This window comes from Anas platyrhynchos, chromosome 1 (genome assembly GCF_047663525.1).
Source record: "Anas platyrhynchos isolate ZD024472 breed Pekin duck chromosome 1, IASCAAS_PekinDuck_T2T, whole genome shotgun sequence".
NCBI lineage: Eukaryota > Metazoa > Chordata > Aves > Anseriformes > Anatidae > Anas > Anas platyrhynchos.
This window is the reverse complement of record NC_092587.1, coordinates 138,063,483-138,090,041: the sequence shown is the minus strand read 5'-3', so window position 1 is coordinate 138,090,041 and position 26,559 is coordinate 138,063,483. Positions and strand designations below refer to the sequence as shown.

At 34.8% G+C, this 26,559-nt stretch overlaps 1 protein-coding gene across 2 annotated transcripts in view; it reads right to left on the bottom strand.

Moving 5' to 3' along the window:
- Window positions 1-26,559, bottom strand: part of OCA2 (OCA2 melanosomal transmembrane protein) — a 195,874-nt gene that overhangs the window by 8,794 nt on the left and 160,521 nt on the right. For both annotated transcript variants that reach the window (XM_013104470.5, XM_021275880.4), the window contains one exon: window positions 21,163-21,256. In XM_013104470.5, coding sequence (XP_012959924.3) covers window positions 21,163-21,256 — 94 coding nt within the window. The remainder of the gene's footprint in view (window positions 1-21,162; window positions 21,257-26,559) is intronic.

Below are 26,559 nucleotides of genomic sequence, written 5' to 3'. Positions count from 1 at the left end.
CAACATTTTGACACCCAGAGGGGCTGGACAACCCCACACTTTTATAAAGAGAAAGCAGCCTTTACAAAGTCAAGACTATGACTATAAGATTTAATTCACATAAGAAAATTTTACATTCAGACCTTCTATACCATTACAGCTTTAAACAACTAATTTGAGCACTTGAATTTTTGCTAGATCTCCTGAGTCTTAATAATAACAATAATAATAAATAAAAAATAAATCACGTGTGTTTCATCTTGTTTTTTAAAAAATGGGCAAGCACTTTGTGCTAGTAACTTGAACAATATTTGTATATAGCTCAGAGCAGCAGTATTTTATCACAACATTGAGAAGCAATTGAGAAAATAAATGTTGCCAATACAACAAGACCAATACTAACACTAACTAATTACAATAAATAAAAACAATAAATAAATAAAAATCTTAGGTTACACTAGATGCTTTCCAAAATCCAGTAAGATAACTGGGCAAAGTGAAATAATCTGGAAGCATCTTTCCTCTTTTTTGTTCAGATTTTTCCATTCAAATATAATGCAAGTTTAGTTCACCTGTTTTCCCTTATTTTATTTCTAAGCCCCCATGAAAAACAGAAGATACAGCAGAGTAAAACTAGCTGTGTGCCATTATAGTCATCATCTTTTCTATCATATATAGTCTCTTTAGAGATACAAAGGTCCTTCAAGCAATTTTACTAGACAGCTTTGTATGTAAGCAGCTTTCCTGAAGTTTTAATACTACTAAAATCTACAAGTCCCTTGAAAACCTAAATTGCTTTGTATTTCCTTCTTCTCAGTAATTCAATCTCTATATACATGTATATTCCATTTAAAAGGATGTATTTTCTCTTTTCCATCAAGAGATACTCCCAAGAAACATGCAATACACATTGTTAAAGCTCCAAAGCAAGCTGTCTAAACTATGGAATTTTGTAGTTTATAGTCAAATAACTCTATTCTCTGCCAAGAAGTGTTATGACTATTAGAAAGCACATGATATTATACGTCATATGTTGGCAAAAGGGAGCATGCCTCACATTGAATTTCAGTTCCATCCTCAGTCAGATTTTTCTCATTTTTACAATGTAACATACTTGTTCTTGTTTCTGACATTTGTGTTTCAAGGAGACCGAAGAATTACAAACGCAGTATGTGTCTGTGAGATAATGGGTATGGCAAAAATTAATGGTGATTTATTTTAGTTCCAAAATGTTTCAAAATTAAAAGACTCTGCATTGTGTTGCTTTTCCTTGGTGAGGATTCAGGAATAGAAGTTGCCTGAATGTCATTTCCATGAATGTGCTTGATCCCAACCCTCACAAACAGTATTGTGGAACACTTTTCTTAGTCTCTCTCTCTCTCTCTCTCTCTCTCTCTCTCTCTTTATTTCATTGTGCTCTTTTATTTTCATTAAAGCACAAGATAAAAGGAAAACTTCAGTTTTCCAGTAGAGATTAATCATTTAATTCTTTAATAATATCAACAGGGCATTCTGAACTGTTATAAAAGTCATGGAGCTCAATAAAAAGCCAGATGCTACATAAGAAAAAACATGATCTTTATCATTCCCCTCTCCTCCTTCTACTTGCTTTGAGACTCCTAGTTGTGTGCCACATAATGTGATGACAGAGAATTCATGTAGAGCAGTTTGCCAGGACAAAGGAGCAAAGTAACTGCATGATATAACAATAATAATTAAGAATATATTTTAAAACCATATCTTTAATTTAAAATAGAAGCATGCCTCTAGTTTAGCAAGATTATTTTTCATTAAGAACTCAGAAGATGCCTTCTGATAAAAATTTATTGTTTTTATAAGGCCAGTAAACTTTCTACCACAAACCCTATGCTTTAGGAGTCCTCAGACCCAGTCTAGGGTAGGAGCAGAAAGTGAGATATTTTCTTTTCAGCAGTGTGAACTGGAATACTTCTCTCCAGCCATGAAATGCCAGTCAGAAGGAAATAAGGGACCAGCAGGAACTTGGTCTTACCACAGGTCTGATTTTAAGTGCACTAGCAAACTAAGGTGAAGCAAAGTGAATCCAGTTCTAAGTCCATCCGTTCCTTCAAAAGTTAAAGCTCTGGTGTACAAAGCACCAGAAAAATGCATTCTGTATAAATATATGTCCACAGACTATCACAAGTATATACCACTATTTCTTATGAAATGGAAAAGACCTAACAGATAGGCAAGATAGGAAAAGCGTAGCATAGAGATGCAGGTAAGTATTGCTAGCAGGTTGATTTAATATGGACTAGTTACATGACCAGTTCACAGACACTGCAAGTCAAAAAGAAGCATCAAAAGGAGTTGGCTGCCAAATTATTATGGATGGCGCATAACCCCTAAGTTGCTCCAAGTTGAAAGGTCAGAGCCTGAGAAACTTCAGTTCTCTACTCCCAGAAAAGCATATTCTAAATTTTCAGAGGTCATCTAAACTGCACCATCAAGAGTGTTATTCAGGCCCACATTAGAAACAAGGATAAGAGAGTGACTGAAATGAAGGAAATACAGGAATAAAATTATTAGGCTTTTAAGATTTATAAAGATATTTTACTAAGTTCACATTTTCAACAAACACATGAAAACTAACCCAGCTGTTTGACTAATTGCTGCCTCCTTCCTCCTGTCTCCATCTCTGCAGTGGAAAGATGGATTGCTCTCCAGCAATGCAAGCATGTACCAGCAGTTGAGTTATGCAGATGGTCTGGCCCAGCTATTTATACAAAGGCTGCATGTACCACAGTCTTCCTTCTTTATTGTTTTAGATGTTTTATTTTCATTTGAACAGTTTGGACAATCAAGTGGTTGGTTTAAATGTCATCAAGTGATTCTGAACCATTCCTAAGTCCCACCACAACATCATCTTATTATCTTTCTAAAATATCAGGATCATTGTTTCAGGTATGTTATGACATTTTTCATTTTAGTTTATTTCTCTGAATTTGGTCCTTTTTTTTCTGCCAAGGTCAATAGACTTTTGAATTTCTTGTCTTAGAAACAGATGGTGCAGTGATGTATTTTAATGAAATTCAGCTGTACAATTATGGAACAAAATCTTAAGTAAATGCTTGTCATTAATATCCTTAAAATGCTAGAAACAGAATCTGAATATTTCTTGACTGGCTGGAATAATCTAGTTTCTCATTTTACTTTGGAAAGTCTATTCATTAGATTGTTTTCCTACTACTACAGAAATTATTTACATGTATAGTTGACACTTAGTTTGAACTTCTCTCATTTTTTTATTCAGCCTTCATTATCAGTGGATAGAAAAGGCTTAATAAACAACAACAAATTTGAAAACTAATATTTTAGTAGTATATGTTACATACTATTACAAGAGAAAACAAAAATAAACAACGACAACAAAAAAGAATCAAAACAAAACAGTAAAACAGAATTCCATTTCAAACTGTCCTAGGATGATTTCTTCCCTTTTCCTTATTAGACTTTTCAAGGCATATAGAATGAAATGAAACCCTAAAAAACAACAACAAAATAAAAAATTTTAAAAATATTCAAAACATTATCTCTCTTTCAGGAAAAAGTTTCTATATTATCCCAAAGAGCAGCTCTTAGTCATTATTGGTTTAAAACTGAAATCATTAAATAATCATTACCCTTTTTGCCTATTTAACTGATACGTGTGAGCTTCAAACTTGAATCTCGTTATTTAAGTAACTCTCACTGAAGCTGAACAACTGCAAATATTGACCTAAGAAGTTATTATTCAAGTGATTTAAAAATGCAATACTGTTTAAAATAATATAATACCCCTGAGTGCAAGTATTATCAGGAAAATAATAATTTTAATAGGTTATCAAAATTCATTGCTAAGTTCAAGCAGTAAACAGAAATATAGTAATTGCAACCATATCTCTTATGTGAGAAACAATGGCCAGCTTACACAAGAAAATAAAAATCTACTTACTCTTCCATGAAAAGAGCTAGTTGCTTTGAGTAGTTCTTGTTTCAAATACATTATAATGAAGATAATGTAACCATTAAATCCTCCTTTCTTCTGATCGTCTTGGTATATGTGTATGTCTGACACCTTATTTAGTAACAGAGGGGAACACACCTTTCTATTCCTATTAAAATTGTTCTGAGAAAATGAAATACCACATAAAAATATGATTCTGATGTAATTTTGAATGTCTATATGTTTTGGCAAGCAAATATGAAGCATGGGATAATGTAAATTCAAGCTGAGGAGAATTAATATATTCTCTCTGAACAAGGCTTATTAGTCAGGGTTCATAGACAAATACAAGTTCAAACATCCAATATTCTCTGGTTCCAAGACTTCGTGTCTCTTCCTGCTATGTAAACTACCTTTGTATTTGGACCTCATGCTGTTTTGCAAAACAATGTTACAAGATACAAAATTTATCTGAGCAAATATTTTCAATACAGCACTTTCTGACTAATTCTGTTAATTACCAAAGTACCCTATTTAAGAAGAAAATCACTTTCTAATTTTGATATTCTTTGAATAAGACTCCTGTTCAGTAACGATACTGTCTAATCAAATTGAGCATGTTCTAATCAACTGTACACTTGGCACTTGATGTAACTACATGAAATAACTATATGAAGCTGAAAAAAGTAGTGATGTCTTGGGTAACAAAAACTATACCATCACATATGATATGCAAGGGTTCAAATATGCCTTGTTTGATACCAAAAATATATAAAAAATTTATGTCAAATCCCAGTTGGAATGAAAATAGAAACTAGCTCAAGACAGTTTGATTTCACATGTCACCAAGTCAAATTAGAAAATGCATGAAAATGAGCAAATATTTCACTAATTCTCTTCTTGCAATCACCTCTACATGACTCAACTTGTACCTGGTCCAAACTCTCCTTTTTCCACTAACTCACTTGTCTCCAGCTTAAGACACACAATTTGTCAGAACAGGACTTTTTCCACTCTGCTCTTCATGAGCTCATAACCCCTTCCTGGGCATACAGCTCATACTTTCTGACCATTACTGAGGACAGTGTTGGCCCCACAACTCCCCATAAAACTCTTAGGCTACCAGTAGTCATAAAGTGACATAATATAATAATCAGCCAGGAACACCCAAGCAGATTTGGAGATATGCTTCTCCAGTGAGAGATCAACGAGACTGAAGAAAGGAGATTTTCAGTTCAGTCTCAAAATCATGAGTCACACCCGAACTCACAATACAGCACTCTCATTTTGGGGAGTACAGTGACTGATCAGCTAGTTGTTTCTTTAAAATCCAGACACAAATGATCAGTGTATGTTTAACTCCAATGAACTATGAGCAGATGAACAAAACGCTGTAGCCAAATCATCTTACCCTCACTATGATTACATCAGTTTCTTTATATAGAAACTCTTGGCCACAGTTCCTCCCTGCATCTCGCTGAAGTTGAGTGCCACCTTTGCCTGACATTACCCAATATTTTTGTTTTGCTTTACGACTTGATCTTTAAAACAGACCACACCACAGGCTTTCATATCTGTTTAACCGCAGTTATCCTTAAAAAGGCACTAAATGAATATGTGGAAAAAGATTATTTGTTGTGGTACACATCTGTAAAAGGCTAAATCTGAGTGACTGGCCTTTCTAGGGCACAATTTGTTTGACTTCTATTAGATGCATACATTGGGACGAAAAGAATCATTATCCAAAACTTATTTCTTTCCGTTGACTATAATGAGAGCCATCAATGACTAGTTGAAATAAAGATATCAACAACGTCTAATGGAAAAGTGAGATGAGATCTATCTTACCTTTACTGACAAGCAGCTCTGTGAACACTGGGAAGTAATGAAGCCTTATTTCCTACCAATTTGTGTCTTAAGTTTGATTGACTTTCTGTCTAAGTAGAAAGCTCCAACTGAACCTTTCTTCTATAACTTATATTGATGTTCTCCTGGATGTTTTTTCAGCATGTGAGGACACATGGGCTCAGACTGTACATTCCCTTGGTGGAATACTAATAAGAGTTTCTATTTCTCTTTCCAGCCACCAAATTTGATGACATTTCAGGGATTTTAATTATATTTGAGAAATTAAGCCCCTTTTCCCCATCCTCTCCTCTGTCAAATGTGTTTGAAGTTGATAAGCACTTCAGAAGTTATTAGGTGGGAGACACACAGACACATTCACAGCACTATGATTGCACAGGAAACCAGATAAAAAGTTAGGCTTTGATGGAAAGAAAGGAACAAAGAGCTTTTCTAAAGCTTTTTTTTTTTTTTTTGAAACATACTTGTAACAAATAGCTAACTGATATAGCTAACTGAAACACTTACTATGACATAACTCAAGAATGACTAAAGAAAGAGATCTACCTTTGCATGTGCTTACATTATGTAGCTCTAGTTTCCAACTTATTATCAGAATGCTTGTAGGCGTGGGAAGGTAATGGGGAAGAAAAAGAAATGTGAAGTTAAAAGTCAGCATGAATTAGCATATATTTTGATTTGAAATTTCATACAATCCCCAAGGAATTAAGTTAAACATAAAAACTAAAATTCACTTATTAAGCTATAAGAAATAAAAATTATCACAATTAAATTGTAAATTTCAAGGCAATCTTGACTAGAGTGATTCTGCTGATATTCCTGCAGTATAAAGCTCAGAATCTAATATGAAATAGAAAAGTGAAGTGCCATTTACCAAAATATTTTAAAGCAGCTCTGTGATCTGATAAATGATCTCTAACAAAGTCCAAATAAAAGAAGCATTTTAATCAGTCTATTCCTTAGATGTATACATGAAAACATTGCTGGACTAAGAAATAATTTATCATTATTACTCCAAGTGATAATACTTCTGCATGCACTTTGCATTCAGAATATATAACTATTCTGAACAATATTCAGAAATCTCACAAAACCAAACATTAATATTCTAGCAGCATACCTCATATCTGAAAAGTCTATGTATTCTTACAATGAAGAATAATATCTGACAAAATACAAAGAACAATTGAACTGCTTGTATTTCTTGGTTGAAATCATTAAAATATGAAATATGTATTTGAAGGTGTTTTTCAAAATGTGACTACATCCTTAGTTTGCACCAATATACCATGCTCTGCTAGTTACAATGGAAATAAACAACTTGTACCAGTGTCACTGGAGTAATTTATTTAATGATAAGCTTCAGCACGTATTTAGTATTTCAAAGTCTTCTATGCATTGACATACTAATTGCTAGCACTTCAGAATATATACTGACTAAATACATTTTGTGTCAGAAGAATACACTCACTAGATTTTCTGTACAATATTCAAAACATGATAATCTTAGTAACCATTTAAGTGAGGAGATCTTTATTCCGAAGTCTGACTAGTACAATGCCAGAACACCACAGTCCATGTAAATAGGTGAAGTGACTGCAGATTTAACTTTATCTTTTTGAATGTCAGTATATCAGACATAAAACTTTTCCTTGGTATGCATACGCATGCATTTTTTGGCAGGGAAAGAAAATGAGTTAACCCTGTAAGCCAAAAAGCCTTGCAGTGGCAATGTGAAAGATATATATCACTTGTTGCTTACTTCTCCTTGTGAGGAGCATACATCTTGTGCACTATTCACAGCATCTGGTGTCTAATTCATGTTAATATATGTACATGTTTCAAAAACTACGATTTTCCTCAATTAAGCCATGATGTAAACTACTACAGTCAAATACAGATATAATTTCAGGCCTTAGCTTTATCCCCAGCCTGTTTCTTTTTTCTCTTCAGTCAGTGACAGAAACTAAAATTACTTTATTTTAGTAAAACATTTTATTTTACTGACAAGAAAATCACTCTCACCAAGGTCCATTCTACTGACCTCTCAAGAGAAACTAGCAGCAATGTTCCTTATTCATCCTCCCAGAGAGTCACTGCTTTTGACATGGCTGCCTATACTATTCTTACTATTCTTGGGTTTGGAGGCTGATTCATCTTCCAGCTCTGATCTCTCTTCATATGTGCTTCAACTGATCGTTCACTGTATTTTCTCTTGCTGAAGAGATGTTTTCTTGATTTTCTTCTCCCTCTTTCTCTGTCACTCATCTCTGCGAAATTTCACCACAGATGACGTGTAACTCAACAGCGTTCCCTGTGCTAAAAATTCACTTGATTTCATCCCCTCCAATTAAACTAACCTTACTTTTTCCAAATCAAATGTTAGTGCAGTCTTTTGCCAGGCTTTTATTAATTTAGATGTAGAGCTTAGGGATATGGTTTAGTGGGGACTGTTAGCATTAGGTCAGAGGTTGGACTCGATGATCTTGAGGTCTCTTCCAATCCAGAAATTCTGTGATTCTGTAATCTCTAGCTATGAGTTTACTCTCAACACCATCCCAGCACAGTTCTAATTTTTTCCCTGCAAATATTCTCCTTCATTTCCTTTTTTTTCACAGTACTGTAATCTTACTCCTTACCTTCACATATCATTTTAGTCAGTTTGGATTTACAACTCTCTTCTCACATCCAACCTACATTTAAAATTCTTGAAGATTGCCTCTGCATAAGTCTTCTTTCCTGCTTATTCATGTAATGAAAATGCTAACCTAGGACTCTCACCTCAGTTTCTTAACATCCTTTTCTTTGGCCTCAAGAAATACAAAGGGTTAATTTCCAATATCAACAGTATAATCATTTCAAGACCCTCATTGCATTCTTCCATTTGTTTCCTTTTGCACAAAGCAGAAGCTTTTTTCAATTTACATACACTATCAAGGCCTACACCACCTCTTTAATTATCTGCTTATTCACAGCAAAATGTTTACAGCTGCATCACAGTGCCAGCCCTCATTGACACTTGTCATATTTTCTACCAGTACCTTACCCCCACAATACTTTCCAGCATTGGTAGGAATCCCCTACAACTGGTTATAAAGCTACCTTACCAGTATGCCTGTATTCCATTTTGTCCTGATACAATGATATTACTTACCTATATATTAGACCCTTCCTCACCTTTGATAGAGCAAAGCATTACTCTTCTGTTTGTCATTTGCCGAGTTTTGCTAACACAGCTCCATAACCATTTCTAGAGTGCCATATTTTACTATATAATTGGACTAAATTAATTAGAATTCTAAGGAGCAATGCGGGCTCACAAGAGTTCTTTGCTCCAGCTTTCCCATATGATGAAGTAACTGTCACTTTAGTGCTAAGCCAAAGTGCATGCAAACACAATATGAAATCAATGATAATATTCTGTTTATATTGACCACAAAGGATATACATGGCAAGTTGAATACCTCACTTTGGTAGTCTAAATAAGGTGAGATGAATCCTACTCTTTGTATCCATTACTATTAGACAAGTTTGCATTCAGTTTATAGACTGGCTGCACAGCTAGCGTGTTTTTGATCACTCCTTTTAGAGTGCCTCTCCTTTTTTACTGTGCTGGGCTTTGACAAGAGCTTGTGGTAACAGGAAATTCAAGAATCAGCACAACCAACCTAAGTGGAATAGACAGCCCTGGGTTAAGGACACACATATGAATGCTATCCTCATGAAACTGCCTACACAATAAACCCACCTTGCACTATTGTAGCATAAATCAGAAATGCAATGTGTTTCTAAGGCAAGACAAAAGAAATGCTTACTAAAGAAACACAGTGATCTCCTCAAATTGGGTTGATATCAAATGAACCATGAAAATTCTGTGATAACAAAAGATTTTGCCTTGACTGTCTCAGTTCACAATCCTGACACCACACATTATGGTAACCTTAGGGGATACATAACTCCTATAGACTAGGGAAATGAAATTCTGTTACATTAATTTATATACCTGTATCTTCTTTGGGATTGTACTTTTCCATGAATTACATTTAAATTAACAAACACAGAAAGAAAGAAAAAGAAAAAAAAAAAAGTGGTATCAGCAACAAGCAGATTCAGGTACTAGATTAACCAAACAATTTGGGTCCCAAGGCAAAGCAAATGGCTCAAGAGTCATTTGGTATTTTATAAGCAGACTTGTAATCATCTATCAGCAAGGTACAGCTCCATCTGGCAGAAGAAAATTTCTTGCATTACATTTCTTGTATCACCTCCTGGGTTACACCACATTACTGAACTATCTCATAAACCTGTATATAATCCAACAGCGCCTACAATGACAGCACACAGTCTAAATGTTTGGATGAAGAAAAAAAAATTCTTTCACAGGAGTAGGTAAAACAAATGTACAAGAGAAAGCCTAAATATCATTAAACTGCAAGTAAAAAATATTTTTCTGGTTCAAGGCTATCATTAGCAGGACTAGTTCCATCAATGTCTAAAACTTAAAGAGGCATGAGCAACAGTGGAGTTTTTCAATAGGGCATGGTCTGGCCTCATTCTGCCCTCCTCCAAACTCACTGGATAATATCCATTAGCTTCAATTAAGGCATTTTTAGGCCAACAATGTATACATTCAGCAAACAGAGTCCTCACTGTTTTGTTTTTTAAAAAATGATCAGCCTTGGCAAAGAGCAATAAAAGAAAAACAGTTCAGCCTTTAATTTTTCCATCTGTCTCAGAAACAAGGTTAAGAGCAATTGTGTGTGACATGGACCTCAGCACAGTGAATGAAATGGATGTCCCTCATTGAGAGCAGAACTCTCTGCATCTCTAACATGCACATTTAGAGCCAGAGGCACACTGGACAGTGGTAACAGCTGTTGCTTTAAAATATCAAATGCAACCATCCCCTGCACAAAGAGCTCCTGAAAATAAATAAATAAATAAATAAATAAATAAATAAGAAACAGGTATTGTACCAGTCTCAGGATTCTGTTCCATTTTCTCTGAAGTACTTGCAGAATGTGGGCAGACAGTTTTTTTGGATGTACACTAGTTGAGACATTTGCCCTTATCTAAAAGGAATCAGACCATTTCTTTTGTGAGAAAACACAACTTGCTGGTTTTCCACATTCTACTGTGTCTGCTATTAAGAGAAGATTATTTATTTATTTAATAGTAAGATGGCTTGCTTGGGATGTATGGCATCACAGTTATAGCAAAGATCTCAGTACTTCGGAAACAACATGAAAAGGGCTAAGCTAGCATTACATTTGCAAGTAAAGGTACCAGCCGCAGCCTAATCCCAGCAGTAGGCTGTTCAGAATTTTCTGTTTTTCAAGTGCTCCTGCAGCTGGACTGTGATTACACTGCTACAGTTGATTAAGGCCTGAAACAAGGCACCTAAACTCAGGTGCCTTGCATTTAGACATTTATGTGAGATGTGGCTGAGTTCTCACTTCAGCCAGTGGAAACCTAGCAAATAGAAACTGCAGAAGTGTTTATCTGATCCTGCTTTGACACCTGTAAGATGAGAAACTTTTTACAGATAGACAAAACTCTTGAGGAGAAAGAAATTTTTGTTTGTTTTTAATTATTATTTAGTATTAGTTAGTATATAATTAGTATTTATAACAACCGTTCCTGTTTTTCTGTGTTTAAATATGTCTTTTTTCCACTAAGAGTTTGCATAAAGATGCACAAAGCACAGATTCTCTCTGTAAAAAGCTGCTTGTGATGGCAATGAAATCAAAAGATAAACCTTATTCTTTCCCACTGTCACCATATCAAAATGCCCCCACTGTCTAAGACTTACTTGCAAAGCAACACAATTCATTGTCCATCCCAAGAATGATAAATAAATATTTTAATGGTATAAGATCAGGAATCTTATACAGATTAAAATTATTAGTAAATTTCAAAGTTTTGTAATTTCCTATTGATTTCCAAAAGGGGAGCCAGCAGACACCAGCAGAAATAACACATGTTCTGTAGAAAACTTTATTAGATATTATTAATATTATTAGGGCTTGTAAGATTTATGACATCCCAAAAGCCTAAATTCTCCAAGTTTTTATTAAAGTTTCTCTCTAACTTATTGTCATGTCATTCAGATAGCATTTTATTTTCTTCAGCCTGCTTAATCACGTAAAAATACCTATGGTGTTGTACAGTTCTTAATTCATGAGTTATATGAAGTCTGACCTTGTTCATATTCTGTCAGTTGTGATCCTTCAGTAGAACACAAATAAGAAATAAAAATAAGTAAAAACATTTGAAACGTGTATTTCCAAAATGAAGTCAACCCTGTTGAGTTTCTGACATTCAAGTAATCCAATTTTCTCCTCCCGTAATTTCATGTAACAAAAGTCTAAAGCCAACTCTTTTTTCAGACCTCTCTCTTAACTTGGATGTTTAGGTTTCTTCTAAAGGAGAGATACCTTCATTTTGTAACTTTATAATTCAGGGATTTTCTTGTGTTTACTGTGAACTACATACATCCTGATTTCCTGATATACATACATGGAGCACATAAAATACTACAGGATCAAAGATTTTCCAGCAGATTTTCACTGGGCTGCTAAAGTAATTGTATCTTCACATAAAGTAGCAGTTGCTTGACTAATTCAAATAGGCATGTATGTATATGTTGGAACAATTTTTTTAATGTACTGTTAAATGGAAAGCTCATTACAACCTTAGCCACTTTTGTATTTAACTTTCTACAAAAGAATGTTGATGAAAAATAAAAACAAACACTTTTTTTTTAAGGTAAACCCTGACCCATAGTACTAAAGAAAAAATTTAAAATATGCATTAATTATTTGCTAGTAAAATAGTCTAGCTAATTATTATTTTATTGATTTATTAATTATTATTTATTTATTTATTTCTAGCTAATGAATTGTTAGTATGTCTAATAGACTTGTAAATAATTAGATAAAATGTTTTGAGAAATGAGATGACAAGCTGAAAAATAAAACAAAGTTGATCTATGGATATACTAAGAGTACACCCTGCTTCAAAGCTGATGAGGTAAACATAGGTTATTATTAGAGGTTCTAGAAACAACAGAAGTTTTCATTCCAGATTACCATTTTCAGAACCCGAAAGTGCACAACACCTAGATAGCAAAATATATTTTTTGGATACCAGCATGGAAAACCTTCCCAACTAAATTTAATTTAAAAATAAATAAAATAAAACAGAACTGGATGAATAGACAAACATTATAAGTTATACACGCTAAATCACAAATTTAAGATTTAGTTGATTAGGTTGGCACTAGCAACTAGCAACTGCAACAATGATATAGAAGGAAGCAACTACATAAGAAAAAGAAAGGCTAACAATAGCATTGTTCCTGTAGAAAAAATTAGGAGGCCATTCAAGAAGGTCACAAAGATAAAATGTTACTGAATGAATAAATAGACAGTTTTTTATGCAAAACCAACCAAGCAAAATATTTCATTGATGTAGCTAGTGAATCCTGTAGCCAAAAATACTTATAAAATTCCACGTAATTTCCGATTTTTATTTTTGGCCTTTGTCCAGCAAAATACTTAAACCACAAGTACCTTTTGGTTTAAATAGACCCTTTCCATGCTTAAAATTAGGTATATTAGTGGGCAGCCATGAGAAATTAAACTTTTCTTATTTTTGTTCATCAGCCTGAATTTGAATTATGAAAAAAAAAGTCATGAAATTGAATTATGAAAACAAAGATCATGCAATCTATGTGACTACACCCATGAGGACAGAAGGAAAGGCCTATCCTAGTTATAGATATCACAGATAACTAGTGATAGGACTAGAGGGAATGGCCTCAAGTTGCACCAGGGGAGGTTTAGGTTGGAGATTAGGAGACATTTCTCAGAAGGAGTAGTCAGGCATTGGAATGGGTTGCCCAGGGACGTGGTGGAGTCCCTGTCCCTGGGGGTGTTTAAGGAAAAGTTGGTTGTGGTGCTTGGGGACATGGCTTAGTGGGTGATATAGGTGGTAGGGTGATGGTTGGACCAGATGATCTTGGAGGTCTTTTTGAACCTTAATGATTCTATGATTAGTTTCAGGTTTACCTTTGACTTTCAGCAGAGCTTGTCCTGAGCGTACCTGCTCTTAATTTAAAATTCTTCTAATTTGTGCTTCAGTCATTGTTTTTGCTGGTTTTGAAAATCATATGGAAATATTTCTAATTATCCTCAGTTTAATAAAGTAATCTACTTTGTGGTCACAACATAGTTCAGGATCACAACAGTCTTTCTATCTGTAACAAGTCTTGGCAATGGGAAATGTACAGAAAAAAAATTATAGTTTATGCCATGAAGGCCCTGGGCAATAACCAGATGGTGTTTGATTTACTGCTCTTGCACCAGGAAGGTTTTGATTATTTTGATGTTAAATGGCAATGCAATTAATTAAATCCTTAACAGCTTTGCCATTGGAATGCATATTTGTATGTGTATAAAGACAGAATGTGTTCCCCTCTGAACAAACATCATGCTTTGAATTATGTGATTTATGACAAGTATCAGCACATACCAATGAGAATACTTTAATTCCAGACTACTGTATCATTTTCAGCAGGAACTTATTTCTGATAGATAGCTGCTTTCAATGAAATAATTTATACACAAATAATCACAGTTAATGTTGAAATTTGCAAAAATTCTGTTCATATCACGGGTTTAACTAACTCCTTTTTCAAAATTATCCCTAGATGGTCATCATCTAAGGAAAAATAATAAATCACTTATTTAGAAACATAGCAAGGGATGTAGGAAGCCAGGCAAACAACCATTAAAAAAGAAACCTGAGTAAAAGTTGTAAGACGATTATGAGTTTGATAGAGAATCATTATTATGGGACCACAGGTGTTTCTATGATCTAAAAACATAAATGGCTAATTTTGTATTTCTTGTGCAGCAAAAATTCCTACTAGCCACTTTAGCATTAAGGTTCCCATCAAATGCATGATCAGACTGAAAAATTATACCTGTGCCTATACACAAAACACAATTCTTACAGAAGTTATTCTCATAAATCTGATGAACTCAAATGAAATTAAAAATATAGCACATGACAACAGAAGCATAAAAAATATTTTCACAGGGATGAGAACTTTAAGATGAAGCAAACATAGCAAAAGTGTTATTTTTAACATATTATATGACTGACTAGTAAAGAACTTTAGGTTGTTAGCTAAATATACTCTTCTCAGTTGGAAAAACAAAAACAAGTCAGTTTCCTTTCCTTTTTACCTTCTGAATACTCTGGACAAATGATGTCTGCTTGCTGCGTGCGTATTTTTTATGAAAGGTGAAATACAATTATTGTGACTAGTTGCCCAAGCATTCATGCACAATATTCAACAAGACTGAGATGTTCAGGGAAAGCCGCTCAGACTTTCCTAGGATACAGCTGAATGTATTATCCATATGCTTCATTCGCATGAAAGCATGGCCCCTTAGGCCTAACTCATACTACATGAAAGTAACAATATGGTCATTGCAGTGTTTGGAGATAAAGTCTACATGAAGAAAAGTAGTAGAATGGGAGGAAAGCTGCCCAGCCATGCTGAAGTCAAAGCCCCAGGCTGTCCTAAGCCTAAGGTTCCAGGGACAACACCTTCCCCAGTGTCCTCAGGGCCTTTTACCTGTCCTCTGCTCACAACCAGGCCCAGGAAAACAGACTTTTAAATATGAAAATCAGAACAAGACCATCAACAGCCCCAAAACAGCAGGTGGTTAGCTAAAGAAGGTGTTTATCATTTAAAGTCCCTTCCATTTATTTATCCAGATGAAGAATAGTTTTGAACTCAACTCAGAAAGGTCCCAATGTGAAGATGTGACCGCTCACCTAACAGTTGTTCAGAAGCTTTTACTTTTGAAGTATTAGGTCTTTTTCTCTGCCTTTCTCATTAGAATCATAGAATCATTAAGGTTGGAAAAGGCCTTCAAGATCATCTGGCCAACCATCACCCTACTACCAATGTCATCCACTGAACCATGTCCCTAAGCACCACATCCAACCTTTCCTTAACATCCCCAGGGACAGGGACTCTGCCACTTCCTGGGCAACCCATTCCAATGCCTAACCACTCTTTCTGAGAAGAAATGTCTCAGTATTTATATATATTTATATACAAATACTATACACAAATACTATACATGTGAAGTATAGGAAGCTAGGAGTAAAAGTGAGACATTTTACTTGCTGTTAATAGCAGCATGAGAAGCCTTGCACCAGAACATGAGCAGTCTCTAAGTAAGCTGTATTCTAGCTATGTACCAGCTCCAATCTGAAATGAGACCTGGGCACACAAAGGCATCTCTTATCCGTTTTTCTCCCTCCCCACCTCTTCTCCCATTACCTTCTCCCCTTTGGTTTCTACAGGAAGGAAAAAGAAATAGAAATGCTAGACTGGAGATACAGTACATTTGAACTCATTTGTCAAAAAGGAAGACATGGTCAAGGACAAAGTGACGGACCATGATACTTCATATCTGCTCCTTGCACTGTTAAGTCCCTTTAACTCATTGGATACTGCTTTGTGAGAATACCCCACAATAACAAAGTGGTATGTATGTTCCTGGAGAATCAGTGCTTCCTATAGAGCCCAATGAAGAAAATGAATGATTGCAATTGTTTTCTAGAAGCTCTTTTTCAGATTTTTGAAAATGATATGTTTCATTTCATAGTCTTCAAAATATAAAACAATAAAAATAGAATTAAAAAAAAATGAGTAAGAATCTTATGCAGCTTAAACTAAGATTAATTAGTTAGATTTCATCTATCTTTTGTGAAAAGTGATTTGCAAATAAGACTTCACAGCAAAAAGAGAAGGAAAAACAATGCTTGTATGCCTACAGGCCAAATAATACAAAGATACTGACTTTAGTTAGAAGATATAAGTTTGTTAAACTCCACATAAAACTTCACATGGTACAGAAAACTCCTATTTCAAGTTTGAAAATGAAATATCTCCACATTTAAGGGCTCAAAATAGTATTTTTCCTCTTTTCTTTTTTTTTCTTCCAAAAAATATGACAAAACACAATAGTCCATCTTTCCATTTATGGTAGTTCTTATTCTTAAATAAAAATCGAAAGACACATTCATAAATGCTTATAACTCATGAATTATTCTTAAAATGGTTTGTACTACACTGTTGCAAGAATACTTCAGTTCATGGAGTATACAACTATTTAAAATAAGCAAAGTTCACTTTAAGCAACTGACATGGATGTTAATGTGGCATTTGCTTATTTAAGAGTACTCATTTGGCCAGTGCTGAAAATTTAAAATCTTGCAATGGTTATTCTTGGATAGCAGAAAGAAAACTAGCATTCTTCTTAACAAGCCCAGCCTAGAATCTAACACTGAAAAATTTACTACCTTTCTACCTCAATGAAAGATCAGCTGAAAAATCAACAGATAGTCTAAAGCTTTGCCCTTCCTAATACAATAGTGAATAGTTAAAGTCTATTCACTATTCACTGTTAAAGTCTAGAGTATATTTTTTAAACTGATTTCCCTAAGTGTATTATAGAGCATTTTCATGTATAAATATATTTTAAATTTATGGTTAAAATAAGGTATTTCAAAGAAACCTTCTAATGTTTTCCATACATAAGCAAAGAAACCAAAATAAAGACAAAAAAGATGATGCAATATACCTAAAAAATAAATAAATAAATAAATAAAACATGGATTTTCAAAGACAAGTTTAATGAAGCATTAGTTGTAAAACAAAAACTTGCACAGATTGAACTAATGTGTTTGTTGAGAGGTCTTGGTTGAAGTGTTGTGTTTATACTTATCTGTGCAGAAGTCTGTTATCGTGTCATATATCAGCATTTAACCCATGACCCATTTAACCCGTTAATCTTCTTTACTCATCATAAAAGTTGTGGGAAATGAGATGAGGCTAACCTGTGTGTCTTTCTCATTAACCTTTCCACAGCAGTTCATTGAATCGTTGAACTTTAAGCATCCTGAAAACCTATGTTCTGGAGTTTCACAGCTGATAGAAAGCCCAGAGGTGAATTATATTCAGGTGTTTGAATGCCACATTGCTCAGCTGAAGTCTCCACCACTGAAGTTCACATCCAATGTAACAGGGCAGGTTTTATCCTGAACAGAATCAGCCTTAAACTACCAACAGTGTTTAGCATAGAGTGGTGTTAATAACAAGGAAAGAAGAAAAAATGACACTAATTGAACTGGAATGAACAGGACTACTAATATCTAACACATAATCAAGCCATTTATATGGCTTTACAGAGCCTAATGTTGGGTTTTTTTGTTTGTTTATTTTTAAAGTAATTTTTTTTTAAATCATGTAAATAGGATACACAGGGGTAGGAAAGGACATCACATTTGTCCTCCCATGTGCATGAATGATAATTTTCACAGGAAGCACTGTTTCACAGTCGTTATGGATGATCACCAGAGAAGTTGTGGATGCCCCATCCCTGAAGGTGTTCAAAGCCAGGTTGGATGGGGCCTTGGCCAACCTGATCAAGTGGGTGGCATCCCTGCCTATGGCATGGAGGTAGGAACTAAGTGATCTTTAAGTAATCTTCCAAGCCAAACCATTCAGTGATTTTATGATTGTTCTCATGCTGGGATAGAGGGATACAAGCAGGGGTATCCTACTGTAAATATTTTTGCTGTGGATAACTCCCAAGATAAATCCTACGTTGAGAACATTTTTTAGTAAGCTATTATCAGAAACCAATATTTTTTGACACTTACAAATAATTGTTACTACCAGTGAAGACAGAATATTAATTCAGATCTTCAGATACCATATGAAGGAAAAGTAACAGAAAAATGCAAAACCTGAAAATATGCACAACACTTGCAGGATCATGCCCAGCTAACTTTAACACTGTTATCTAAATTAGGTCCCTTGGGCTCATACCGTGTTCTTCCAGGCAGACTGAATTCCTCATGTATCAAATCATCTCTCCCATATACTCATCCTAATACATAGTTATACAATCCATTCCTCTTTTACCTATATATTCCACACCATGGTATATTCACAGTCAGACAAAATTTACATTAAATAAAATTAGAGTATTTCCCATAATCCTTTCTTCCAGGAGAAGACTTTCTTCTCCTGTCATATAGCTCGAGCATTTATCTGTTTTTTGTTATTTTTTCTAAATCATATTATGTATCACAGACACACAGTGGTGATTGGTATTGTACTGAAGTAAGATGATGGGATGTTACTTATTTTATGTTTGAAATACCACGTACATTTAAAAGGCTATAAATGCATTTCTTAAAGAGAAGATTAAAACTCAAGCCGGCAATTTTATTAGCATGTAGAAGCAGATAATTACAGACCCTACAGCAATGAGCACTTTTTATGCTATGAAAGTTGGAAGCAAATTTTTCATTGGTAACAAAAAGATTTCTGTGGGTCATTTTCATAATACATAGGGCAGATTGACCTAGTGTAATGCTATATGAAAAACAAACTCAGAGATAGATTAGCAAAAATTTAAAGCTAACAAAAAATGCAGTACCTCAGTTAGAAGAGACATCTTCAATGCTCTCTGTCTTCTCAAGAAAAACAAAACTTTCTACACCCTTGATAGATATAAAATTTCTATGTTGACCTCTGGAAATCATTCAGGCAAGAAGACTATACTGTCTTTATTTGATCATTTGCTAAAAGAAATAATATCAGTATTACACAGGCAGCCCTCCTTTATGTCAATTGTCTTGTTTATGATTGCAAGTTTCTTTGATTTTTTTTGACTAAAAATCATACTATGCATATTATTTTTCCCTGCCTTCTGCTTACTTATATATGCTGTCACTCAGTAATTACCTTCACATCAAAAAAGAGAAGAGAAAGCTAAAGAAGAGAAGGCTCCAGGGTGAACTCATTGTGGCTTTTCAGTACTTAAAGGGGACTTATAAAAAAGATGGAGAGCAACTCCTTGCTCAACCAGATGACAAGGGGGGATGGTTTTAACGAAAAGAGGGGAGATTTAGATTAGAGGTTAGAAGGAAATTCTTCACTCAGAGGGTGGTGAGGCACTGGAACAGGTTGCCCAGAGAGGTTGTGGATGCCCCATCCCTGGAGGTGTTTTGAGACACTGGTAGAAGCTCTACAGAAGACATTGAATCAGAGGTGTGAAACATAATGAGGGACCCTGGGCAAACAAGGAAGAAATGCAGAAAAGAATCACTCTGTTCTTTGAGGAAACCTTCATGAATAAAAGTATGCAAGATCAAAATCTTCAAGATACACATAATACCTTTTAACACCAGGGGAAGCCTCTGAATATATTGAATCTGAATATATTGAATTTGACTAAAATAAATCTTTTCCTAAGGCAAGCTACGGAAGAACTCATGAACTGCCTGCTCAGGGAATGAGAAGCTAGCAAAAGTGGCCTTTTATGTTCTTTCTGCTAATTAATATCCAACACTACCTTCCTGCGACTTTTCTGGATTCAGTTGTCACATCTTTTCTCACAATTACTACAGCTTTCCTCAGTAACTATTTCCACTGAAAGCATACATAAAGAAGGTAACTTCAGAACATCTGTGTATCATCTTCAGTTTTTCCAAAGAGTAAATTCCAGTGAATAATGCTGAAAGGACTGGTTACACTTTAAGCATCTTTGTTTCTGCTTACCCTAAGCCTGTGAAGACTTGATTTAGAGACTCTCAGTGAAGAACCTTTTCCTAATATTCAGCCTGAACCTCTCCCGACAGAACTTCATGTTGTTCCCTTGTTGTTATTAAACAATTACTAATTAATAATTAAACGAGTATTAAACAACAACTTGAGATGCTACTGACCATTGATTTCACTTTCACTTAGAGCTGCTGAGCAGGTGGCCAAAAAAAAAAATAGTAATTGCCTTTAGATAAATCAGTTTACTTAAGGGGATTGTGAAGTTCTACTCAGTCTGAACTGGGGCATCCCACCTTCTCCCAGGGTTTCACTGTAATCACAACACCTTTATACACTCTATCCACACTACATAAAAATTACATGAGCAGCCTTGTGCTGGCATTTCAGTTCCCAAAAACAAATTAGGAACACAGAGTCACCGCATGGCTAAGGCTAGGGACCTCTGGAGATCATCTGGTCCAAGCCCACTACCAAGCAGGGTCACCTAACGCATGTTGAACAGAATCACATCCAGGTAGGTTTTGAATATCTCCAAAGAAGGAAACTCCACAACCCCAGTGCTCTGTCAGCCTTACAGTAAAGAAACAGATCTATTTTATAGACCTATTCAATAGATTTTCTCATTGGAGGATCCACTGTGTGTCTTAGAAGAAAAAAAAAAAAAAAAAAAAAAAGACACATTTAAAGAAAGAAGTTTAAAATTTACCTGAAAAACTCCATGAAAGAGAAGCCGTAACCATGCTGTTCAGCAATTCCTGCACAAACAACATTTGCAGATGCTCCAATCAATGTCCCGTTACCTGCAGTTCAGAAAACAAATACTGGTTTATAGTCATGCTCTGTTTCTCACCTTTCTTCTGTTTATTCTGTCCAAAAGTCTTTAGATGTACCAGTTATAAAAAATAAATTAAAAAAAAAAAAAAATCAATTTCTGTTGTATAGACTTGAAAAGAAACATACAGACAATATTTCTACATCCTATAAATAGTTCCTTGCTTTCAAAGATAAGCCTGGTATCATTCTCTAACTCTACATAAGCCAGGAAAATAGGGAAGGAACATAACACCAATCTAACAGTCATCAAAGTGACACCAGAGACTTGCATTTAGATAAACTTGCTGATTTTTTTGTTCTTTATACAATAAGATGCCATCAGATGAGCTGAAAACAAAGGATGAGATAGCACAGGGAAGAAAACAGAATTTTGCAGCAATATCTTCAACTAACATTTGAGGATGTTAAGAAAAATGGATGCTTTTTTTCCCTTCACAGGCTTGACATTGACAAATTAATGTCTTATATATATATATGATAACTGATTGCTGGTTGGGTTTTGTGTTGCTTTTTTAATAAATAGAAAAGTCAGACAATGGAAGAGACTAGATCTGTTTCACATGTATTTACTGAAGTCAAAAGGATCACCATAGTCATAAAGTTTGTTTGCCAAATCATAATGTTTCTTTATTAAATGGAAGAAAATACCTTTATTTACTGAACTTCAACAAATTACATTATACAGGTCCCCTTAACGAGAGGAAAATGCAAAGGCAAAAAATGCCTTTGTGTACATGATTATAAATGTCTATAAATGTGCATGTTTATAAAGCACATCTATCTTCTTGAGAGAACTGCATATCTCTTTTTTCTTTATCTCTTTCTGCTCCCTCAGGAGCTATGCTAGGTGAGCTGCCTCCTACTTGCTGTTTTTAAGGCTTTGACCTTCCAAGGCAACTGAGCTTGTTTTCCTTGTCCTGTCTTTGACTTAAAGTGTATTTTCGTTACTTTAATACTTCAGAGATATTAAATTGAACTTAGAACACCAGAATTCCTGGTAGGCTTTCGCATAACAAAGGCAAGACACAAAGCATGTGGCTTAATACAAAAACAGAGCAAGTTAATACAGCTGAAGTTATTAGAGAAGTCAGGCAGGAACACTTAAATAATTTTCAATTCCAAAGCTAATCACTAGTCTTCAGCCTCCAAACATTTCATAAGAGGTTTCTGCTCTACATGTAGTGCAATTAGACATCACCATCAGAATAATATTACTATAGACAAGGAATATATCTCTGGTTTCAAATTAAGGAAACAGGAATGAAACTATACTTGTCCCATGGCTGTGACAAGATACAGCCAAGATCTCCAAACAGCACACTCTCTTCGATACTGTACATGTGTTACAGTAATGCCTTCATATAATGAGGTATTATGGAAAGAGTTTCTGGTTCAGCATTGAATTGATTTCCCTGAGTAGATTTCACTTGAGGAGAAATCATCACCTTAAATGTTATCTGAAAGAAGTGGTATTTCTTTTTCATTTGTTCAGACTGTGTGTACAGTCTAATTAGGTATTGGCTCAGCAGGCTTCAAAGAACCACACTGAAATTAACAACCAAAGCAAACTTTTGTTTCCCCTCCAAGGGACATCCATCTCAATAGCAGGCATTTAACTGAGCAGTGAAATAATGAAACCATGACCTCTGAGTCACAGATAAGTCAAGTCTAGATACATGTACATGGGAACACATTAGATTTGTTCAAATTGATGCAAATGAAGAATAAGCATTTTCTAAGCTTTCACAGAATCTTCACCTCATCATCACTTCATCTTCAATCTTAAGAATAATTAATCTAAAAAAAAACATAGCAAAGAATCCTATTTGCTTGTATGCTCAAGCTGTAATAGCACATTGGTCAACTGTATCAAAGTACAACACCATAATAACCATAATATCAGTTTTGATGACTACTGTAACTTATCCTTTATCACAGAGTATATAGTTATCAAGAAACTATATTCATTAGAATGAATTAAATGCAATATTTCTAATGTCCATAGTAGGTGATATGTTTGAAGTAAGCCATAAATATTATCTTTCATACCTATTCTGCCTTTTTTTCTTGGTATACTGCAGTCATTATTGTCAATGCTAATAATTGCTTAACAATTCATAACCATGAAATCAATAAAATATTTTTTCTTAATGCAAAAAAATATATACATATATATTCACTTTGATGTGTGATCACAGAAAGATCCAGACATGTCAGTTAAAGTGCCAATGCTATGTAGGCTATATAGAAGAAAATAACAAAGGAATCCTTATGGATCATTATCATTTTTCTATGGACACACCCTAGCTTTGCACAATTATTTCAGAAGCACAGTGGAAGGTCTTTGAACATTTCTGTCCAGAAAAGGTGACATAAAAAATATCTTTTCTCACAGCAAATTATTTTGAATATATTTAGGGAATGCAAAATCAACTTCAAGTGTAAAAAAGTATTCAACAGATGTAGTTAAAAATAAATTCATTTGAAAACTATCCAAATCCAAAACTTACTTATTTAAAAGTGTCTTTCTATATCAATCCAACTTAGAGAAACAAGTGGGAAGATGTTGAGAGAGTTTGGTAAGTCTGATTTGATACCTGCAGTATCTAACAGACCAGCTTCTTCCAGCCTTTTACTTCCATTTGCAGCTACTTCCTCTCAACACAGTGTTCAGTTATTACCCTCTGATATAGCCCTATAGAGACTACTAAATTCAAGTCTAGAACTGGTATACCATATCTAATGCACCTCCCTGGCTCAGCAGGCCTCTGCCTTGGTAAACAAAGTTCATCCACATGGCTACAATCTGCAATGTACTGAAAAATACTTTGGGGAGAACTGATTAATCTTACCAAAGGAAGGGGCTGAAAAATTGGGGAAGAACCATAATAAGCAAAGGGAGAGACAGTTTACATCAGTAATGTTTCCTCTCACTTTAAACCTCATTCTCAGCTGTTGGTTTTACTTGGTAGCAGCACACCTATTACATCTAAGTACCATCAGTTCTTAGGAGTCTTTGGTATTGCCCTCTCAAGAAAATCCTAACCCTTGGGTCTGCTGCACTCTTAATGTTTGCCTGGAGAATCACCCTCAAAGTGTCTGGCAGAATCTGTGTTTCTTATTCAAAGCACCGAAAAATCAAAGGGAAGGGATTATCACCAATAAAGCTATTTCACCTGGCATGAACAGCCTTCATAAAAATGGTTTCTCAGAATGTAAAGGAGATTGTACTTTGTGCAAAAGCAAGTTTAAAAGAGGATTGCTCTTTTCTGAGAAAAGAAAAAAAAAAAAGTCTTGTTTTTTTTTCTGTGCTTAACACACCACTTCTCCACATGGCCTAACAGCAGATAGCAAGCTACACATGGACTTAACCAACAGACTTTCTGCATTTTCTCTTCCCTATATCTCTGGCTAGCTAATGCAGAAGCAAAAAGACTACACTGCTTTCATAACAACTGCTGAGCTAAGGCTATTATTTAGCCATGTGCCAGTAGAGAAAAGTGTTTATTATTTTTCTGTAATCCAATTATTTCAATGGCAAAGCTAAAAATCACTGTCCTGTAGCCACAGTAAAAGACATATGCAGCACTCAACATAAGCCATGAAAGCAGATTTACCCTTAGCCTTGGACAAACATCTATGCAAGGCACAGTTTTACACAGGCACAGCTCTGTGTACTGCTTTGTCCCAGGCAAATATTCTCACTTTGAAGCCAGGAGTTCACCACAGAATCATGAATAATTTCAGGATGAGGTTTCTCAGACCTGCTTTTTGCTGTAAACAATCTCATTATAGTGTCTACACAAAACCTATTTAAGGAAGCCAGCTCCTTGTTTTCCATACATTTTCAAAACTATGCAGTCTTCCATGCACTTCATTCAGTTAAGAATAAGCAGACTGAAGTGTGTGGCTTTCTTTCCATAGCATGTCATTTCTATACTCAAAGCACATCCCAAGCAAATGTGACAAACCTGGTTACAGAAGTGAACACTGAACAGTTATAATTTTGATTACCCTTACAGGTGCCAACCTTCACAGCTTTCACTAATTTTCTGTTTCACGCTAATCTAATCCAGATTTGCCTCATTAAACAGAGCCACTTATATTCATGTCTTAAGGGTGTACAACTCTTAAATATTTTTTAATATTGTTTACGAGTAAAACTAAACAAGCCCTGGATAATCAAATTTGCAATCAATAAAGAGATAAAGAATTCAGGCCATGTAAACCGTTACCAATCCTTACAATAACCAGGATTCTCAGCTCATAAGCAGTAAGGAGAAAAGGCCTGCATGAACTCATTGAACATAGTTATATGTCACAGACTTCAATTATACAATATTTATTTATTTATTTATTTTAATTTTACCTGTTTGGAAACATGTTGAATTGGACATTTCTGTCCAATTGCCTACATGTGAAATTTACAGGGAAAACACTAAAGGCTTCATTGACCTAACCATTCAATTCAACACCTTGAATCAAGTGAACTTTGTCCTATTTTACTACTACTACTCTACTGCCAGCTGTAAAGTTGCTGTAACTATTACTTTATTCAGTGCTCATTGTTTTCTTTCTTCTATGACAGTAAAAGGTAAAATTTGCCTGGGCACACAAATCACAGGTTACACTTTTTTTTCTCTCTCTGATTTTTAGATACTGACATTTAAATTGTCTGCTCAGTTTCACAGCTTCTCCACACATGGCACCACTACGGACCAAATGTTGAAAAATAGTTCCATAGGAATATCAAAATAAAAGTATATTATTCAACTTTATACTTCAGAGGTGAGCAGAACAACGTAATATTATTCAAAACTAAATGTCCCTCCATTAAGTTATTTAGAATGTTCAATGCTTAAAATTCAGATTCCAACTTCACACAAATTGACTTTCAATTGGAGCTTAGCTGTTACGCTTTGCTATGGTTCAAGTGCCTTGCTTAAAAAGAGTTCACAACTCCTGCTCAGTGCCCTTATTCGTTTTAGGTGTATTAACTGCAATTGTGCTGCAGATATTAATATATGTATAGGTAATAAGGGTACTAGTATAACTTTCTTTATTGTCACACAGAGTGTCTGATTGAGTATCTGATTCACCACTATAAATCAATTATATCAGAGACAGAGATTTTCTTTTCCTTTTGCACCACTCAACACTGCTGCAAGCAGCACAATGTTATTATTATTTTTTTTTTTTCTGGAAAATAAAAAAAAAAAAACACGTGTATTGTCTGGAAAGTGCCTGCAGTAAAAGGAGAGTGGAAGGA